The following is a 21072-nucleotide window of genomic DNA, read 5'->3' as shown; positions in this document are numbered from 1 at the left end:
ACTCCCAACGCCGACCTGCCCCATCCCTAATAAATTCTACATCATCTTAACAGATCTCACAAGGCCGACCACGCACGCATGTACACAGAAACCCAGGCGCACGCACACGCCCAGCCTGGTGGAGACCCCACATCCCAGATGAGCAGGTGACAGGACACACACTTAGGTACACACATGCTCACGTGGCTCAGCGCGCGCGGGCAGAATAACCACTGGTTTGGACATCCCCACACCCCCCTCAGCCACAGGGACCCACACCTGTGCGCACACACTCGCCCCCGCGCTCCGCGTGCAGCGCGCGGGGCCACGCACAGCCCCAGCCCGTCGGACTCGCGGCCGCGCGTCACTCGCAGGCGCCGTTGCGTCATCGGGGCGCGACGTTGCCGCGAGCGCCGGCAGAGGCTTGAAGTGCCTGCAGCGGCAGCCCCTGCGCCGGCGGAGCTGCGAGTGCGAGCCGCCGGGCGGGAGCGGGAGCGGGCTGCGGGCTGCGGGAGGCTGCTCGGGCCGGGAGCGCCGGCACAGGTGCGTGGTCGCCCTCCGCGCTGGGGCCGGCGGGACTCCCGCCAGTGGCCGGGGCGGTGTGTCCCCCTGGCCTGTCCCCCCGAGTTCCCGGGGTCCCTCTGAGAAATGGGTTCCGGCTCGTGCCGGGGTGGGGGTCAGGGTCGTGCTCTTCCGTAGACCAGGTGGCGTCCAGGCTTCCTCTGCGGACTCAGTACCCTACGCCCCTGCATGCGACGTGGGGGCCATGGCTTTGGCGTCGGGGCAGCCCGGGCGCTCGGAGGGGCAGGTGCTGGGGGCAGTCCGACCCCAGGTGACCACTGACTGACTGAGTGGACTGGGCACTCGCCGTGCCAGACGCTGTGCAAGGCGCTCGGTGTGCCTTTCCCAGTCCTCCCGGCCGTCCAGGAGGTAAGAGCGATCACAGTGCACATTTTCCAGGCAGGGCACCAGGGCACAGGAGTTCACCAACTTGTCCAGCTCCCCCCCCCCGGGGGGGGGGGTTGAACGCGGGTATGCTTCACTTCGGAGCTGCGTGCTGCCCCTTTCGGAACCCACAGTTGGCTCCCCACAGCCCGTCACCTGGCACCTCCGGACTTTTTTTTTTTTTTTTTTTTTTTTAACTTTTCGACCTTGGATAAACGCTGAGGGCTGGGAGGAGCGAAAGGTAGACTTCCTATTGGCACAGATTCTCCCTCCTCTCCTCGCCCTCTTCATTTTCTCAGGCAGCAAAGGGCTCCCCCTGTCGAGGGCTCCCCCGTTCTGCACCTGAAACTGAGAGCTAAGTTTTCTAAGCCCGGACAGCTTTCATGCCATGTGCGTTGCTTTGCTAGTCTCTCCTCTCACCCGTCGTGTTAGATGGGGTTCAGTTGTTAAGGACGCACGTAGTCGTTATGCAGAGGATACCAGGTACCGCAGCAGACCCATGTGGGGATTATCCAGAAGCCAGAGCATGGCCTCCAGGGAGCCCTGTTAACCTGCAATCGAGCTTTCAAGGTTTTGAAGGAGTAATTTAAGGCCAGGTAACGAATAGCCAGAAGTTATCTCAAAATAATTTCGAAGTTACGTTAGAAAGTTTTTATATTTTAGATTACTGTCTATGTCAGTTTTGTTTAGTCATTCAGTGCTCGTGAACATTTTTCCCATAGGGTAGGAAAAAGAAAAGTCTTGTTGAAAAGGATGAAAACGTGTAAATCAGGTTTTTCAAATAGGGTGGTTTGGTTTTAGAGCTTTGTAAAGCAAGTATTTCATTTAAGGTGTCACAAGAATATTAAGAGCTTAATTCAGTTTAAGTGGAAAACTTTAGGTGACTACATTGCCTTTAACCCTTTTGCATTACTGCATAGTATGTATGACCTAAAAATTCCCAGCATGTCATTTAAAAAATGATCTCCTTATATGTGTACATGTAATTTATATTTAATTCATTAAATATGCCCCCGTCCCCCAGGAACTATTCAATTATTAACACAAAATAATTCTTCGAAATAAGCTATTATTTACTCTCACAAATTCATAGCTGTTTTGTTTAGGAAGTCTAAAGCTACAAAGATGGATTGTTTTTAAATCAAGGCTGCCTAACCGAGTTCATGTAAACACATCAATGTCCGCTTTTACACTTTGACTGAACCTGGTGGAAGTTTGCCAGTAGTTCATTTGACATCCTATTATGGAGCAAAATCATGTAGAACAAGCATGCCATACTCAAAGGCTAACATGGGGCAAAAAGCGAGGCATGTGGCCTGCGGGCCACGAGTTTGACATGCTTGATGTAGAAGTAAGACTTCTGAGTTCTGGTCTTTACTGTCTGGATTTTTCATTAATTGAAATGGTATATATATATGTTTTCTATAGCACATGACTTAGGAGTAACACTTTGTGACATGGAGGAATCTGCACTGACCCTCGACACAATAGATGTTTCTTACCTGCCAAGTTCATCAGAATACAGTGTTGGCCCTTGTAAGCATGCAAGTGAGGAATGGGTAAGTTTAAGATGCGCATTAAAAGCTGTCAACCTAAAATGCTCATTTCAGTGTTTGTGAAGGTGGAAATGCCGGAGCCAAGTTAATATCAGTAACTGGGAAGAAAAAATTGGGTAAAAAATTTAACTACAGACATTATGTTAAAAAGCAAAATTCTTCTGCATAGGGGAAAAAACCTACTCATAGTTATTTTGGGTGTTGTAATTATAAAGCTGGTCTTACAAATGTTTCGGTATTGATTTTCCATAATTATACCTAACAAGTATAAATTTTGTGACGGAAAGAAATTTTATTTAAAAAAATTAAAAATAGGAAATAAATTTTAGTATGAACCCAATCCAAAGGGCATACATTATCTTGTATTGTTTTTCCCTATTTCAACTAATGTGGCATGATTAAAATATTTCTTGTTAGGATAAAGGAGTGTTCTGTAAGTGTACTTGTCTTTTATAGCAAAATATTTTAAGCTGTATTGTAACAACCTGCTTACTATATAAGGCCTTGGTAGTTCTTTTGTGGGAGTGTGTACTTCAAGAGAGAGTAAGATTGACTGATGGGATCCAGGAGTCTGATTTTATTCATTCTGATACCTTCAGAAGCTGTTTGACTTTTTCTCAGCTTTCTTTTAAAACCTTGAATTCTGCTTTGAGTGAATCGTAGTTTTTGCCAGCTATTACTATTCTTAGGTGCTCAGCTTTTGCTCATGTTCCAAGTGTTGATCATAGAGGGGGTACCTTGATTGAAAATCACTGTGAGAAACACATAATTATGCCACTGCCCAAAGAAAAGTATGTTATCAGTTTCTCTTCCATTTGAAATGTCTTAGTTTTAGAGATCACGTGGACAAGTATAATTTTCCTGCCATTTAGTGACCAGTTTTTCCTTAATATTTATTAGGGTGAATATGGTTTCAGATCTACTGTCTTCAGATCTGCAACTTTAAAATGGAAAGAAAGCCTAATGAGCCGGAAAAGGCCATTTGTCGGAAGATGTTGTTATTCCTGTACTCCCCAGAGCTGGGTAAGAATGCTATTGCTTGTGACCTTTAATAAACCCTTGAAATATTGGCATAGATCTCCAACTTGGTGTGAATTTGGTATTGGGCAAATACCAGATAGACTTCATTCATTGGTGTTGACTCAATTTTTCTTTCCATTCATATATTCATTAAATGTTGGTCCAGTAGTTGATGCTAGGAGAGATTTGGGTTCTTTAGTAATTTTGGTATGGCTTTAGGGGAAGAATAGATGCTACTTTAAGTTAACTCTTCCAAAGAGTTTGTGGGAACCTTCATGTAACTTCTTCAGCCCTGTGGCTTTGCTGTACTCTTGCTGCATTTCTATTTCGGGCTGATGGGGGAAGGGTGTCTGTTGACTCTGTGATAGTGAAGAATGGTCATTAAAAGCTTAGGTAAAGACTTAAAAAAGAGTGTGTACGGGCTTGTTGTTTGTATTTTGGTGAAAAAAACAACAACAAAAGCCATGCAAAATCTTCTACATTACGGTGTGGCTGCCATTTCTCAGCATTTATGTGAGAAGGGTTGATCGGATGAGAGGTATGCTTCTGATGTCATTGTGCCAGAGGGATTAGTTAGCACAGGATGGTAGAATCTAATGTGGCCATGTCCTAAAGTAGTAGGGTTACCTATTAAAAGGTATACCTGGATGTGAAGCTCTGTCTGAGATGGGTCAGTTATCAGGACATAGAAATTCTGCCATTTAAGGGCCTGTCATTTATAGAGGTTGCTTATAACCTGTGTGAATTTTCTACTCAGGAATGTCTTGTCAGGAAGTAGAATTCTGAGTTTAGGATAAAGGGATTTACTAACCTAGGAGACACTCATGTGGGACCCAAGCAGTTTATATTAAATTAGAGGCCCAGTGCACGAAATTCGTGCATGAGTAGAGTCCCTAGTGGCTGCCTGCTGCTGGCCGGGGTCTCCCTTCCCCTGGCTGCCTGCTGTTGCCACTGGCCAGGGAGGGGCCAGCTGGGGGGAGGGGCTGTGGGCGGTTGGCCGGCTGGCCCTGCCCCCTGGTCGAACTCCTGGTCAAACTCCCAGTTGAGGGGACAGTTTGCATATTAGGCTTTTATTATATAGGATATTTAGGTCTACTCAAGAATGTCTTGATATAAATACTGTTCCTTTCAAATCACAGGTGTCTTGCTGCAAGAATTTGGTAGCATTGAAGGATCATGGAAATTTCTAGACCAGGAATAATGCCATTCAAAGTAATAGGCCATAAAGATTTAAATAGAATATCATGTGCCTTTTCAGTTTTTAAAATTTAGCATCTCATAATTTTGAATGCTTAAAAGACCAAAACCGTACCTTTACTCTAATGTGTTATTAAGTCAGGAGAGTATAAGAAATTATTTGGTGGTGGTGATGGTTTGGGGTGGGGAAAAGTGAGTAGTATAAGAGATAATAATTGATTTTTGCTTAATCATAATACCTGAACTTTAGGTACTAGAGTGCCTAAATATAGGAGCTGAACTTGATCTTAAAATTCTTCCATTACATGTTTACTTAAAATAGTTTTTGGTTGACAATATTTTTATAGTAATTTTTTTGTATTTGCTACTCTTTCTCTCAAGTCCTATTTTCCTTTTTCTCTAAAGCGATTTCACTTAGTACTTTTACATGTTTTATTGAGGGTACATTATGCTTTCTCAGCATTTATTTGTGAAAAGTGTACCTTTTGTCCCAATTGATAAAGTTATAGACTTTTTCTTTTCAGCAGTTATTTCTGGATTATCTCAATGATGTAAAGAGAATGACCTTTAACCACACATTATCTCATTAAGTGGAATAAGCACTTTAAGGGAATAGAGAGACTGTACTCTTTGGAGCAAGATCTAGGATTGAATCCTAAACTTCTGCCAGCCTCAGTTTTCCTCTCTGTAAAATGGGGATAAGAATTCTTATGTGTCAGGATTATTAAGAGATTTAGTAGTCTAATAATAACTACATGTTACTTTTTTGTTGTTAGTAATTTTATTTGCAGAACAATCACAGTTTTATTTCAGTGACAGAGCATGTAGCCAATAGTATTGATTATAGCCTAATACATAAAGTGTCAGTACCAAGATATAAAGCATCTCCTAGGCACATTGTAGAAACCGGCCATGAATCACTTCCCTTGAACATCAAAGATTAAGTCCACATTTACATATGAAGGTATCTGCTCACTTTGCAGTTTTCAAATACAATTAGTAGTGAATCTCCTGTTGAGTTTGGAACATATGATATATTGGTGCTCCAGTGGGGGAAAGATTCTAATTTTCCTATTTTGCTTTTTTTTTTTTTTTTTTTTTTTTTTAGTTTCCTAGTTTTGGGAACACTGAAATCTCCAGTATTTCTGTCAATGACTTAAGCTATCTGTAGCTTCAACTGTTTTGGGTTGGAGGGGTGGGAGGCAAGAAAGGGAGCGGTGCTGTTTTCTTTGCAAGGTGTTAAGGATTAATTTTGAATTTGTGACCTTCTTTAAAGGCTAAAAGGTACTTTTCAGTAAAACAGTGTTTCTTCAATATTTTGATTTTGAAGCAATGTCTAACTTTATGCTTGAATTTTGAAAGTTATCAAGTGCTAGTAATGTGAGCTCTTCACCAGCAATCCAATTGTATATTTATGTTTCTGTTTATTTTGTTTTACATAGGATAAGTTTTTCAACCCCAGTATCCCATCTTTGGGTTTGCGGAATGTCATTTATATCAATGAAACTCACACGAGGTAAAAATAAATTTCTTTTACTTCTAATACATCTCAAAAAACCCCAGAAAACATCTATAATAAGTAATGCACTATAAGATCAATCTCATTATGTTTTTGAGAGCTAATATAATATGAGCTTCTGACATAGGTTTTATCTAAAATTTGGAAACAATATAGTCACCTGACAGACCTATAACTATTACCACTGCTGTCCTTACATAATAAATATTTTCTTGAGCATGTAGCTATCACTTATAGCTTTCTCTGACTTACTCATTTATTGATTTTGCATCTGAAGTGTTCCAATTGTGATAAAGATTTGTCTGAGGAGAGGTTTATAGGTTTTAATGTCTTATGATCTATTATGACTATTTTATACTTAAAAAAGGAATAACTATTTTATACTTTAAAAAAAAAGTATAGCCAATCTAGAGTTTTAGGATATATTTTCCTCCAATGTGCAAACGTTCTTTGATTTATTAGCTTAAGACTTTACTTAGAATTCTTACTTCCAAATTCCAGGCAAGTGGGGATAGGCTGTTAGGCAGCAGAGTGAGAGAAAAGAGGCTTTGTTTTATGTGAATCTAGGCTAGGGGATAAGGAAGGAGGGTGGAAAGGTTGTGTGAATGTCTTTGAGGCATGAGAGGAATGGCAGCCAAAGATGCTACCAGTTCTTATAATTCGAAGAGTAAATGCCTGTCGTAGGGAAGCAGTAAGCTCAGGTGATAAGAAGTACTTGAATTTTTATGAAAAACTGAGCCAGGAAGTCAGATACTCAAATTTTAAGTCTTTCTGCTCATATTTTGATGATGAGATCATAAATGATCATGACATGTATATTTAAGATTTTTTTTAAAAAATAGAGCTGAAGTCAGGGGACATATTTTTTCTCATTCCCATGCTCCCCATTCCTCTTGCCCTCCCCGCTCTCCCCCCCCCAGTTTAAAGGTGAGAGGAGATATCCTGGTTCATTGGTTTAAGATCCTAAGAAAAGAGATCTCATTGGGTCTCTTCTTTATGTAAGTACACATTTAATCTAGAAAGCCAAGGGGTCCATCTGTTGCCCTCAGTTGGAGGCAGTTAAGAGGAAGTTATATTGACAAGGCAGAATGAAACTCTTCAATGTGATAAGCTGTCTGTGCAGTTGAGTTGGCTATTTAAATCTTCTGTGTGTTACATGAAGCGAAATCTGAACAGTTTTACACACGCATGCACGCACACACACACACACACACACACACAAAGCTTTTAGTCTATTGAAAAGGGATTTCATAGAGAGGTTAGACTTTATACATTCCAGTAATAATTATGAAAGTTTTCATTGAAGAAAGAGTTTAGAATTAAACACTTAACATACTGGGCCAAGTTTCCAGAGAATTGAGATGAAGGAAGGGAGGAAGAAAGAAAGAGAGTTGGAGGAGCATGTGCCTCATAAACAGTTCTCCCTCAGATGACTTTTCCTCCCTTAAGGGCCTTTTGGTTCTTTTCAGAATGGATGGATTTATAATTGAAATCTTCCATTTACATCAACATCATTATGGAGGAAATGATAATGAGGCCTTATATACTCAGTAGGAATGGTATCAAATCATTGCATAATGAGAGTTTGTAGCATTTTTATTCTGAGATACCTGTGCCCAACCCCTCATCCAAATAATACATAATCATTGCGAGGAATATGTCCTATCCCTTAGGTATGTTGAATGTGTGCGTGTGTTTTTATGTGTGTGTGTGTTTAAAGACTAAGAAATTCTGGCTTCATGAGCCTAGACTACAACTTTAGAAGAATTACTATAACAATAACAAAAAATTAGCCCTGGGTGGTATGAAAACTTCCAAATTGTCTTTTATAGCCCATAGCTATAGCTATCAACTGTATAGCAATATAGAGCTTAAATATTTGCTTCTTTGTATGGGATTAATAAAGTAATATATTTCTGTTTCTTTTGCTTACATATTTGGTTTATTATTTGGCATAGTAACACGATTAGGCATTAATACACAGATTCCCAGTTTAAATTTTAGCTGAGAGCACATGAAAGAAATTGGGAATAAAATTGTCTGAACTTCTAGGGAGAATTTGCTGCAGGAGAAGCCCAATCCCGGGAGTGGATGAAACAAGACCTTGTTTTTACAGGAGAGAGACCACTGTGTACTTTAAGCAGCTTGTTTTAAGTGTTCCTAGAGTGCTTCTCTGCTAAAGGGTTTTTCCCGTTGCAGGCACCGAGGATGGCTGGCAAGGCGTCTTTCTTACGTGCTTTTTGTTCAAGAGCGAGACGTCCATAAAGGCATGTTTGCCACCAATGTGACAGAAAACGTACTGAACAGCAGTCGGTAAGGGCAGGGGCACCTTGGTAAAGGGGAGAGGCGTGGGTGGGCCGCAGGAGTGGGGGCCACGAAGTAATTTCCTTTATTAACCTTTAGTGCCTCTGGGACTCTGTCTCCAGAGACGTTTGCATTTCCAAGTTAAATGTTAAGCTCCACACGGAAACCAAGGAAGACAGAGCAGGTGGTTTTGGTGGGCAATGCTCTGTGAGAGTGGCAGGCTTGTTTTATGGGTTAACAAGTGAATGGGTTTCTAACACATGAAAGCAAGTTGGAGTCAGTTGTGCACATAACTTCCAAAATTTTCTGTTAAGTATTCTGTAATATGAATGTTTAAGACATTGCATTTTCTATTTTGTAGCCAAAAGAGAAGCAAGCCTGATATGTCTGTCGAACAGTTATTGTGTACGTAGGCAGAAACTTCTGTACTAGAAAGTCGTTGTTAGCATAGCTGGCCATTCGAACTCACATAGCTGTTACCCAGTGAGGAGACCAAGATACTGTCTGTGCTCGTGGCGGAGCTTGCTTGCAAATGGAAGAGACTGGCTGGAGCTCAGGTGGCCTGGGGAAATGAATCATGTGGCGATCAGGCATTAGAGGATGGGGATGTGGAAGAAGGTTGGTCTCTGCTCCACATGGTTGGTGTGGCCCATGTTCCACATCTCCCTGGATTTGGGCAGCTGGAGACAGGGCTGGACTGAAAGATGCTCGCAATGCAGGCTCTGTGGTGTGGTTGTTAAGGCCTGAACAGTGTGGCTCATAATAGGTATTCAGATATTTATTGAATGAATGAAGGATGAGTGAATGAATAGTTGATAATGGAGATGTAATAATCATGTCAATTACTTGTGAAAATGTTCCTGGCCAGATTGAAATAAATGCTATTCAAAGAATGGACTCAGGGCACATTAGTGTTCTGTGGGGTTGGTCTTTTCATATTAATGAATTGTGGGGCTGTGTGGAGTCTAATATTGGTAGCAATGGTGGGAGAAAACACAGTTATTTGAAACTCCCTTGGATTATTACATACTCTGTTTTCTAGGTAAAAACCTTCAAGTATGTTTTATTCTATGCAAGTAGGTTGACTAGTAACTAGAATGTCAGAAGTGATTTAAGGAGGTTTAACTTCATGCGTTTTCCCCTACGTCATGTGGGAGGTTTATTAAACTGGATAGAATCTTCCCCTTTATCTCACTGCTTATTGTTCTGTGCTCTTGTAGTCTTGAGCTTTGCCTTTTTGAACTTCAATATTTATGTCCCTCTTGCATCCTTCCTAGAGAGTTTTATATATGGTTCTAATAGAGTCACACTAATTGAATAATTAAGCCCTCAAAAGTAAAGTTAGACATTACTTGACAGTGAGTTTTGGATGCCTCTGAATCATATGCCTCAATGGGTAATCTTCCTTTTTTCTCTTCTTGGGGGGTACAGCTTTGTGTCTACCCCAGCACAGCTGGAACACTCAAATTCACATAGCTGTTACCCAGTGAATTTGAATTCAATTCCTAAATAGGCTTTCCAGAGTCCTGAGGGGTTCATTGCTTTAGGAATATGATAGCCTTAATATTTAATAGGCAACCAAAGAAAACACTTCAAACTTAAGCTTATTATTTCATTAGAGGCCCAGTGCACAGATCCGTGCACTGGTGGGGTCCCCTAGCCTGGCCTGAGCCCTCTTGCAATCCAAGACCCCTCAGGGGATGTTGGAGAGCCGGTTTTGGCCTGATCCCTGCAGGCCAGGCCAAGGGATCCCACTGGTGTACAAACCCATGCACCGGGCCTCTAGTATGCATATAAGATCTTTGGTTAATCTCTTCCCATCTTCTCTCCGCCCTGCTTCCCTCTGAGATTCATCAGACTGTTCCATGTTTCCATGCCTGTGCATTGAGCGTCTGCCCCCTGATAGTCAGTGCATGTCATAGCTAATGGTTGAACGGTCGCTTAGGATTTTATGTATGTAGATGTTGCCACACATTAAAGAGGAGGTACATTTTGTTTCGTGACTTACAGCTATGGTTTACAAAATGCTAAGTACAGAATATAGTACAGTATCAGATACATTGTCTGTCTTTCCACTTCCAAATCAGAGTGCAAGATGCCATTGCAGAAGTGGCTGCTGAATTAAACCCTGAGGGCTCTGCTCAGCAGCAATCCAAAGCCGTCAATAAAGTGAGAAAGAGAGCCAAAAGGATCCTTGAAGAAATGGTCGCCACTGTCTCACCAGCAATGATCAGGTATTAAAGGCAAGGCAGAAGGTCTCCAATGAGAACCATCTGTTATGAGAAAACAGGGTGGAACCATGGGACTTCCTCTGGGTGCAGGATGCTTTAACACAGTCTGATGTCACACCCAACTCTTTATATTCTTATTAGAGGCTCGATGCACGAAATTCGTGCAAGAGTAGGCCTTCCTTCCTCCGACTGCCGGCACCGGCTTCCCTCTGACAGCCGGGACCCGGGCTTCCCTTGCAGCCCCGGCTTCGTCCGGAAGGACATCTGGTCTAATTAGCATATTACGCTTTTATTATTATAAATTCGTCTTTTATGGAAGTAGCACGGTGGTTGGCTTTAAGGTGCTTCCACCTCTGTTAATTGAAGCAGCCATTGCATTCCCGCTGATACTTGCTTTCTAGACTAGGTGTGAGCCAGGTTTCACATACCCATGTCTAAAATGGAGTGGTTTTCTGTTGTTCTGCTCTCTGAAATAATCGCATGGCCATTTGCTTATTAAGGTCTAAGTGTTAGGTAAAATGTAAGATTTTAGTCCATAATAAATGGATACTTTTATCAGTACCACATATGTAAAGTTAGCTGTTGAATTCCACAATTCAGATACACAGGCACACAGAGTCACTTACCAGCACTATGTACACACACACACACACACGTTTAAATTTGTTTTTACTTTCAGACTGACTGGATGGGTGCTGCTAAAACTGTTCAACAGCTTCTTTTGGAACATTCAAATTCACAAGGGTCAACTCGAGATGGTTAAAGCTGCAACCGAGGCAAGAAATATGGGACTATGTCATTCCATCTTCTCCATGTTTGAAGACTGATTTTATGATTCTTTTGAAATTGTTCCCTTGTATACTGTTGTGCTTTCCAACCCATCTGGGAGATTTCCCCCAGGACGATGACTGCAGAGCTGTGTGTGCGAGGGGCAGTGGGGCAGAGGAGGACCTGCCAGCCATGCAGGATTCCTTTAGTAATTACCTTGCAACGATTCTGAATATTAGGTAGAACAATCCCTACTTTATAAATGAGGAAATAAAGGCTCAGATGGAGTAAGAAATTTTTCCAAGTCACGGCTAATAGGTGGCTTGCCTGGGATTTCAGGTTGCATCAGGCTTGACTCCGAAACCTGTGCTCTTGCCTAATGATGAGCTGCTCTCAGAGACATGTGGGCTCAACTTGAACTCCTTTCTTTTAAATTTTTTTAATTGATTTTGAGAGAGTGGAAGGGAGAGGGCGAGAGAGAAACATAGATGAGAGAGTGAAACATGGATTGGCTGCCTTCTGCACGCCCCCCTAGTGGGGATTGAGCCTGAAACCCAGGCATGTGCCCTGACCAGGAATCAAACTGGCACCCTTTCCGTGCACAGGATGATGCCCAACTAACTGAGCCACACCAGCCAGAGTGCAACTTGAAATCGTGATTACTTTTCTCCTTCTCTAATATAAATAATATTTCCAGTATTCTTTCAATTTAATATTTAGCTAAAAACAACTACAAAAAATAGTAGTTATTTATATATATATAAAATTTTTTGTAGTTGTTTTTAGCTAGATACATATTAAATTGAAAGAATACTGGAAAATGTTTTTAAAGAATGAGTCACAGATTAGCCAGTGTCTGAGTGACTCTAACCAAAAATGAAATTGCAGAGTATGATTGAACTGGACATTTGAACTTACATTTGGCATTTTCCTTTCACCAGATGAATTTGCCGCTTATATTTCTACCGGTTCATAGATCCCACATTGACTATCTGCTGCTCACCTTCGTTCTCTTCTGTCATAACATCAAAGCACCATACATTGCTTCGGGCAATAACCTCAACATCCCCATCTTCAGGTAAGATGAGCTTATTTTGTAATTTAAGGTATGAAAAGGATTATATTCTGAATTTTTGTACCTTTTGACAGGATATTGAAATTTTTTTATTTTCATTATAAAAGTAATGCATGGTCATTGTGAAAACTTTGAAATATACAAAAAAGCATTAAGACTATCACCATTATTTCTGTGTTTTATATGGGATAATTGGTGAATTCTGCCTAAACTTTATGGGCAATATTTACCAAATGGATAAAGGGCAATTAGAAAGACAGGACAGCAAATTACTGTATCAGGCTTGGCAGTAGGGAGGTGGGGTGGTGGTGGTGGTGGTGTAAAGGTAGTTAAGAACTATACCTGTTAACTTCCATCTTATAATTTAGAAGGGCTAAAAACCTGTAACCACTACAGTATCACATGAAAGTGTGTATTTTAGAGGTTTTCAGGAGAGTGAAGTGCATTCCATTCAGAGGAGATAGTATGTGACAAGGCAGAAATGCAAAAGCATGATTTGTTCAGGCAATGGCAGAAGGTTCAATAGGGTTGGAATGTTGGATGCATTGGAGGGCTGCAGGCTGGAGGTGGTGACTGCATAGGTTGTGAGGACTAGGTCAAAATGGTTTCTAAGCCAAGAGTTTAGAGTGCATCCTGTACTTGAGAAATGACATGGTCAGATTTGCATTTAGAAAAGTCCTCTGGATTAGAGGGAGTAAGAGCAATTCTGACTCTATGGCAATATTCAGGCAAAAGGTAACGAAGGCCTAAATTAAATCACTGTAATGCTGTTGGAGAGGAGGGCATCGACTTAAAGAGTGTTTATTAAGTTGAATTTACAAGAGCAAATGCTAGTCCAGATGAGTGGCTCAACAGAGGAGGAGAGGAGGTGAGGTGGGAGGAAGACAATCAGGTGTTTACCACTGGTAGGTAAGGCAGCTGATCACCAATGGGCAATTGGTGAGGAGTAGGTTTTGTTGGTTAGTGAAGTTGCCGTTTCAAACTTCATAGCTTAAAATACCTGTAAGGTCAGCTCTGTGAGTTGTAGCAAATAAGAGGATGACTTTAGAGTGACTGGAAGGAAGTGGGCTGGCAGGTTTGCAAGGTGTGAAGTCTGATCCTCAGCCTCACAGTCCAAGGAGCTCCTTCCTAATTGCTTAGCTCAGAGTTCTGTGACCAACCAGACTGACATGGATGACGGATGAGAAGCCATCCGCTCATGAAGTCAGCTGATGCTTACTCAGCTATGCAGTACACAGGAGGGAACAGATTCGTAGACCTCGCCTTCAGATAGCTCACCAATCTACAGACAGTGTGATGTGACCCCACAGGGCAGACGTGCTTTTCCAGGGACTAGAATAGTTTACGTTCCTGGGCACCTCTTCCCTTTACTGAGGAAGCTGGGGAGCGGAATTAGAAAGTCATCAGAAAGTTGCTGGTAGGCATAGATTTAGAGCAAAGTCTGGGTTCTAGAGAAGTCTTGCCCATAACAGTCTGCCTCTTTTGTAATCAGAATAACTCATGTACTCATGCTCTACAGTTTCTCAACTTGGATCTCTTGGAAGTGCTCACTAAACACTGATAACTTCTCATAACTCGGCTGTCCTGTCATGTAACTCTATGCCAGTCGTTGCTTAGCCCATCAGTTCTTCAGACGTGACAGACTAGATAACCTGGCCTGTTTATTAGCACCTTTCTTTTGTCACAAACCACTTTCCAGGGTGAGTTATTTTAGTGGGTGGTTCATCTCATTCAATATGAACTTATTCTGCAGGGTTTTACTCTCAAAGAGTGAAATTAAGTTCTAGGAGCATCTTACTGCTGCCTTTTTATACTGACTATGAAAGTACCATATATATTTATATTTATATTTATATGAATATCACTCTGGAAAGAAAGACTTAAGTTTTAGAAAATTTCAAGTTCATAGGAAAAATCAATCAGTATTATAGAAAGAGACCTAGGTTTGTGAAAAAATGTTGTTTCCTTCCTGTGAGTAGGAATATGAAGCAGATTCCTGTTTCGTGATTTGAAAGGATGGTTATACTTCGTTTCACTTTGATAGAAGTATCTTTGTCTCACAGAACACTCTCTGAACAATATTTATTTGAGAAATTTCTGCACAGTATCTTGTGTAACATCACATTCATTTTGTAGTAAATGTGCCATAGGAAGATTTTGGGAGCTCTAACAGTCAATGTCTTGAGAACCTGGACAGGGTTTTAAAATTCAGCAGGATTTCATAATCCTCTGAAACTCTAGCATCGACTGTGCAGGGTGATGTGTCAGAGAGGCTTCTTTTGGCTGGGAACCGATGTAGAAGAGCCACAGCACACGGAGTGAGGTTCTGAAGGCTGACGAATAACGGCAATGACCGGAAAATGGGAGAATGTCCACATGCTCGCTGTCAGTGGCTCCAGCAGCATGTGGTTTATAGTCACCTGACAAATGCTTGGAAGTAACTTGGGATTTGAGCATTCTTTGTAACTTTTGAATTTCTAGTACCTTGATCCATAAACTTGGGGGCTTTTTCATACGACGGAGGTTGGATGAAACACCAGATGGACGGAAGGATGTTCTCTATAGAGCTCTGCTCCACGGGGTATGTCTCACCTCTAATTAGCCTCCAAGCCGTTGTGGTCGTTACCACAGTAGATGGAAGAAGAGAGACTCTTGTCCGAGTAATTATTTGATTGATTATTGCTTGGGTATGGGTTTGATGATTACTTTTTATCATCACCAAAATACAGCATTAAAGGAGCTGCCCTGTTGCTATTTGTGTGAGTGAAATATTTTGTCGGTAGTGAAGTTACGTAGGCTTTTGCTTTTTGTTTCTAAGATTTAACTTGGCTGAGCCTTCTGTAAGTTGGGCAGTCTTGAACTCATGGTGACTTTCTCCTGATGTCCCAGCATATAGTGGAACTACTTCGACAGCAGCAGTTCTTGGAGATCTTTCTGGAAGGCACACGCTCCAGGAGTGGGAAAACCTCCTGCGCTCGGGCAGGACTCTTGTCAGTTGTGGTAGATACTCTGTCAACCAATACCATCCCCGACATCTTGATAATACCCGTGGGCATCTCCTACGATCGTATCATCGAAGGTCACTACAATGGCGAACAGCTGGTAAGAGGACCGCCTACCCCAACTCTTCTTTACTTACAAGTCTTGCTTTTAGAATTACCTAGTTTTAAAGCTTTGTAGGAAACATGGCAGGGTGGGTGTGGGGAGTAGCTTCCGTCTCCCGCCCCAGCCCGACTGGTGGTGCTGATGCGGTGCTTACCTGCACCCAGAGGAGGTGGCATGCCTAGATGTGCCAGTGCTGGCCGTGGTCATGGGATTGGGAAGTGGGAGAACACTTGGCGCTGCGCCCATCTCTGCTGGGCAGGGGGCGGGGTTGTGTGGCTTCCCCCCGGGACCTTACTGCTTATGTGCAGATTTTTTTTAACTTTAGCCAGAAGGACTGGTGGGATCCTGTTGACAAAGCAACTATAAATTAACTTGAGAAATGGCAGTAATGTTTTTATAAGCTTCTTACTGAAGTAAGTATAAGAGTTCTAGAAGAATGCACAAATCATAAGATGGAGCTTGAATTATCAGAGTGAACACCCCCCGTAACCAGCACTGCACTCAAGAAAATACTCTCAGGACCCTAGGAACCCTCCTATGCACCTCTCTTTGCTGCCCCCTCAAGGGTAACCACTTACCTTGACTTCTGAAGGAGTAGAGTAGTTCTGCTTATTCTTTAATTCAATAAATGGCATTTTGTAGCGTGTGGTCTTTTTGTATCTGGTTTCCTTTGCTCAGGCAGGTGTTTATGTGATTCATCCATGTTGTTGCATTTGCTTAATTTGTTTATTCTCATAGTATTCCTGTGCATGAATATGCCATAGTTTATCCTGCTGTAGAAAAACAGTTTGGGTTCTGGTTTTTGACTGATCATTTCTCCACAATACTCTTGATGACCATATGTGCATTCTGTTGGGCATGTATCTAAGAATTTGGAATTGGGTCATAAAGTCTACACATGTTCAGCTTTTGTAAATACTGCTGAACAGTTTCCCAAAATGCTTTTACCAACGTACCATTCCTGCCGGCATTGTGAGAGTTCTAGAGGGATTTAGTGTTGTTCTTATTTAGTGTGGAAGTCTTGGGCAAGGTGCTTATTTCAGGCCTGCTGCCCAGAACACGTCTGCTGCTCAGGGACCCTTGATAATTGAAGGCTTTAAAAGTTAAGTGATCGACACAGATTATTATCTGTACCTGTTGTGAGATTCCCCCTCAAGTTTGTTAGGTGTCTGTTCTGAATGTGTATTCCACTCACGCTGACTGTCTCATGAGGTCATATCTGAGTCCCGTGTCCATTATCTGGCCGTCATTGTGCCATATGCATATTAAATAGTCACTAAGTGCTTAATGAATAGTCAGATTAAAGGTCACCATGGGGCTGGATTTGACACTCGCTGCCTAATGCTAGGTATTTGGACTCTGGTGATCATCAGGCTTCCAACAAGTGACCTCTTTGACATCTTATTTTTATCTGAGAACTGCAGAATACTGTTCAACCTATGTCATTTTTATCCTTCATTAGTTTGCAGTTGTGTTTTTGTGAATGCTGTAAATAGTGTGCTAAATGAATTAGTGTTAGTGTTTGGTTTTTCATTGACCAAATCACCTCTCCCAATGACACGATTACATCTTATAGACCAGTGGTTCTCAACCTTCCTAATGCCGACCCTTTATTACAGTTCCTCATGTTGTGGTGACCCCCAATTTCATTGTTACAAATTGAACATAATTAAAGCATAGTGATTAATCACAAAAACAATATGTAATTATATATGTGTTTTCTGATGGTCTTAGGCGACCCCTGTGAAAGGGTCATTTGACCCCAAAGGGGTCGCGACCCACAGGTTGAGAACCGCTTTTGTAGACTCTATGAATTCTAAGTATTCTCTGACAGGTCTCAGTCAATGAATACTTATTTCCCGTGTTCATTCACTGTTGTTTTTTTCAATATGAACCATGAAAAACACAAGGAATAAGACGCTTTATTCTTTGGGTAACAGAATGTTTGCATATGTGTGAGCTTTATTTCTTCCCATGTCATTCTTTCAAAATCGGAATATAGGGAAAACCTAAGAAGAACGAGAGCCTGTGGAGCGTAGCCAGAGGCGTCATCAGAATGTTACGGAAAAACTATGGGTGTGTCAGAGTGGATTTTGCACAGCCATTTTCCTTAAAGGTGAGTGTCTGTTGGAATGAAGCTGTTTTAAAGCATTGGGGTAGCTCGGGGTCAGGTCTGGGCCCTAGTCCTGCCTCTAGTCCTGCTTCTGTCACCTCAGTTTCTTCTCTTGGAAAATGAGGACTATGTCAAGAATGGCATTTCCTAAATTTTTCCACCAAAGTACACCTGCTAAGAAAGGACAGTAAATATCTATCTTTGGGTGACATCGGGTTCAACGTTTATTGCTATTTTTTTTAATTCATGAGACTTTTGCATATTGTTTTATAATATATATCGATATTTTATATCGTGTTTTTAAATTGTCTTTAGGGGAAGTTTTTCAAAACACAACCCTTAAAAGCTTGGTCCTAGTCACACTAGGATGATGCTCTGATTAACCGAGTGGGATCCAGGTCCCTCGTGTTCTGAGGGGTAGGGCTCTCCTCGTGACGTGGGAAGCCTGGGACTGCTGGGTCCCTGAGGTCCTGGCAGTGTAAATTCCTAAGATTTTCCAATTGGTTAAAGAGAGAGAGAAGAATGGGTGATGGAGTTGGGAACCCAGGGGGTCAGGGACAGAGTCTTGCTCCTGCTGTTCCACTTCCTGGTTTTATTCGAAAAGACTCTAATTGCTGTGCTAGATGTTTTCTGACCTTAATGCTTCCAATTCTTAAGAACCCCATCATTCTTACTATTAGCTTTTGGGTTGAAGTTCTTTTGAATATTATGTGACCCTCAGGTTGTCAGATTTCCTTTATAAAGCATAATTATGTCGGTTACCAGTAATAATATTGGGAATGTCAAATAATTTATTTAAGATGTGAGAAAAGTTACATCTTCTCCTTTAATTTATAAATGATTTTGCTTCAGCATCATTCTGTTCTTCATATTTTCAGTTCTTAGATTTTGTGTTTGACCGCATCCTATGGGTCATTCTGGGCTCCTGAAGATGGTTTAGGATGTAAGAAGTAGTTTTCTGTAGCGTAGCTGATTTGATGAAACCACTCCCTTTTTACTTTTTGAAGATTGAGTATATTTTGTATATGTTTATGTAAGTGAGACAATGAGAGTAAATGCTCGGTTTTTCCCCCTCCAGGAATATTTAGAAAGCCAGAGTCAGAAACCTGTGTCTGCCCCGCTGTCTCTGGAACAAGCCTTGCTACCAGCTATACTTCCTGCAAGGTGAGGTGTGGGGAATCTTTTATACTGACTAAACTGCCAGGTATCTGTTATGTCTCACATTGCAAAGAAAAGTAGGTTAACTGGAATGAGAACATGCATGTTCTTGTTTTCACTTCCGATCTTTTTTTTTTTAATTTTTTTTATTATTAATTGAATCTTTATTGTTCAGATTATTACATTTGTTCCTCTTTTTTTTCCCCCCCATCCTCCCAGCTCCCACCCCACCCTCCGCCCTCACTCCCCACCCACTGTCCTCATCCATAGGTGCACGATTATTGTCCAGTCTCTTTTCGCATCTCCCACACCCCTTCCCCCCCCAAGAATAGTCAGTCCATTCCCTTTCTATGTCCCTGATTCTATTATGATCACCAGATTATTTATTCACTTGATTCTTAGATTCACTTGTTGATAGATGCATATTTGTTGTTCATAATTTTTATCTTTACCTTTTTCTTCTTCTTCCTCTTCTTAAAGGATACCTTTCAGCATTTCATATAATGCTGGTTTGGTGGTGATGAACTCCTTTAGCTTTTCCTTATCTGTGAAGCTCTTTATCTGATCTTCCGTTCTGAATGATAGCTTTGCTGGATAAAATAATCTTGGTTGTAGGTTCTTGGTATTCATCACTTTGAATATTTCTTGCCATTCCCTTCTGGCCTGCAAAGTTTCTGTTGAGAAATCAGCTGACAGTCGTATGGGTATTCCCTTGTAGGTAACTGACTTTCTTTCTCTTGCTGCTTTTAAGATTCTCTCTTTGTCTTTTGCTCTTGGCATTTTAATTATGATGTGTCTTGGTGTGGTCCTCTTTGGATTCCTTTTGTTTGGGGTTCTCTGCACTTCCTGGACTTGGAAGTCTATTTCTTTCACCAGGTGGGGGAAGTTTTCTGTCATTATTTCTTCAAATAGGTTTTCAATATCTTGCTCTCTCTCATCTTCTGGCACCCCTATAATTCTGATGTTGGTGCGCTTGAAGCTGTCCCAGAGGCTCCTTACACTATCTTCGTATTTTCGGATTCTTTTTCCATTTTGCTTTTCCGGTTGGGTGTTTTTTGCTTCTTCGCATTTCGAATCTTTGACTTGATTCTTGTGCTCCTCTGGTCTGCTGTTGGGTGTCTGTATAATATTCTTTATTTCAGTCAGTGTATGCTTAATTTCTAGTTGGTTCTTTATCACAACATCGAGGGTCTCATTAGATTTCTTGAGGATCTCACTACATTTATCGGAGGTCTCACCAGTCTTTTCGAGGGCCTTACTAAGTTTATCGGCAGCTTCTAGACAGTTCTTAAGAGACCTTAAAAGTGTGGTTCTGAACTCAATATCCTCCATTGACAGTTTTGTCCTGTTTCTTTGTCTCCGCATTTTTTATGCTTTCTTGGTACACCCCCAAGTGGTCTTTGTGCGCAGTCTTGTTGCCTTTAAGCCTTGATTGATGTCGGCAATACCGGGGGGTGATTTGACCTCCAGGCTAACTGGCTATCTCACTTCCGATCTTGAGTAACTTTTCTCTTGATCCTATAGGGGATGGTGAAGTGATGTGCTTTCATAGTTTGGGGTGTTTTGATTTATTTGCATTCTAAAATCTATTTGATTTTGTGAATCAGGTAGGAGTTCTCATTTGATTTATGCCTTTAAATGTTTGAACTGAATTCTTTTTTTCTTTTTTAAAAATATATTTTATTGATTTTTTTACAGAGAGGAAGGGAGAGGGTTAGAGAGTTAGAAACATTGATGAGAGAGAAACATCGATCAGCTGCCTCCTATATACCCCCTAGTGGGGATGTGCTCGCAACCAAGGTACATGCCCTTGACCGGATTCGATCTTGGGATCTTTCAGTCCGCAGGCCGACGCTCTATCCACTGGGCCAAACCGGTTAGGACTGAACTGAATTCTTTTTGATAGTAGCTTAGATTATACACATTGTACATAAGTGCAGTGTATAGGAGTTTTTTTCTGTGTGAATTTTTCAGAATCCAGAATGAGTTGTAACTTTGAGGATTTGAATATTAAACCCTTCCTTTAATGTGTTAGAGAATTTGGAGAGTAAGCCCTTCCTTTAATGTGTTCAAGTCAATTTTTCCTAAATGTTTTAAAATGA

The 21072-nt window shown here is 41.4% G+C and overlaps 1 protein-coding gene across 6 annotated transcripts in view; it reads left to right on the top strand.

The window, feature by feature from the left end:
* Positions 1-21072, top strand: part of GPAM (glycerol-3-phosphate acyltransferase, mitochondrial) — a 60168-nt gene that overhangs the window by 25579 nt on the left and 13517 nt on the right. For 2 of the 6 annotated variants that reach the window (XM_059661376.1, XM_059661379.1), the window contains exons 1-12: positions 357-522; positions 2353-2483; positions 3381-3503; positions 6140-6213; positions 8416-8529; positions 10608-10754; positions 11431-11527; positions 12461-12597; positions 15076-15175; positions 15484-15696; positions 17702-17815; positions 18891-18976. In XM_059661376.1, coding sequence (XP_059517359.1) covers positions 2382-2483; positions 3381-3503; positions 6140-6213; positions 8416-8529; positions 10608-10754; positions 11431-11527; positions 12461-12597; positions 15076-15175; positions 15484-15696; positions 17702-17815; positions 18891-18976 — 1307 coding nt within the window. In that variant the 5' untranslated portion in view covers positions 357-522; positions 2353-2381. The other 4 variants (XM_059661377.1, XM_059661380.1, XM_059661378.1 and 1 more) reach the window with 4 other exon arrangements.

The sequence above is a fragment of the Myotis daubentonii genome, chromosome 13 (genome assembly GCF_963259705.1).
Source record: "Myotis daubentonii chromosome 13, mMyoDau2.1, whole genome shotgun sequence".
Classification (NCBI taxonomy): Eukaryota; Metazoa; Chordata; class Mammalia; order Chiroptera; family Vespertilionidae; genus Myotis; species Myotis daubentonii.
Note: the sequence above shows the minus strand (reverse complement) of the source record. Positions and strands in the feature narration are given on the sequence as shown.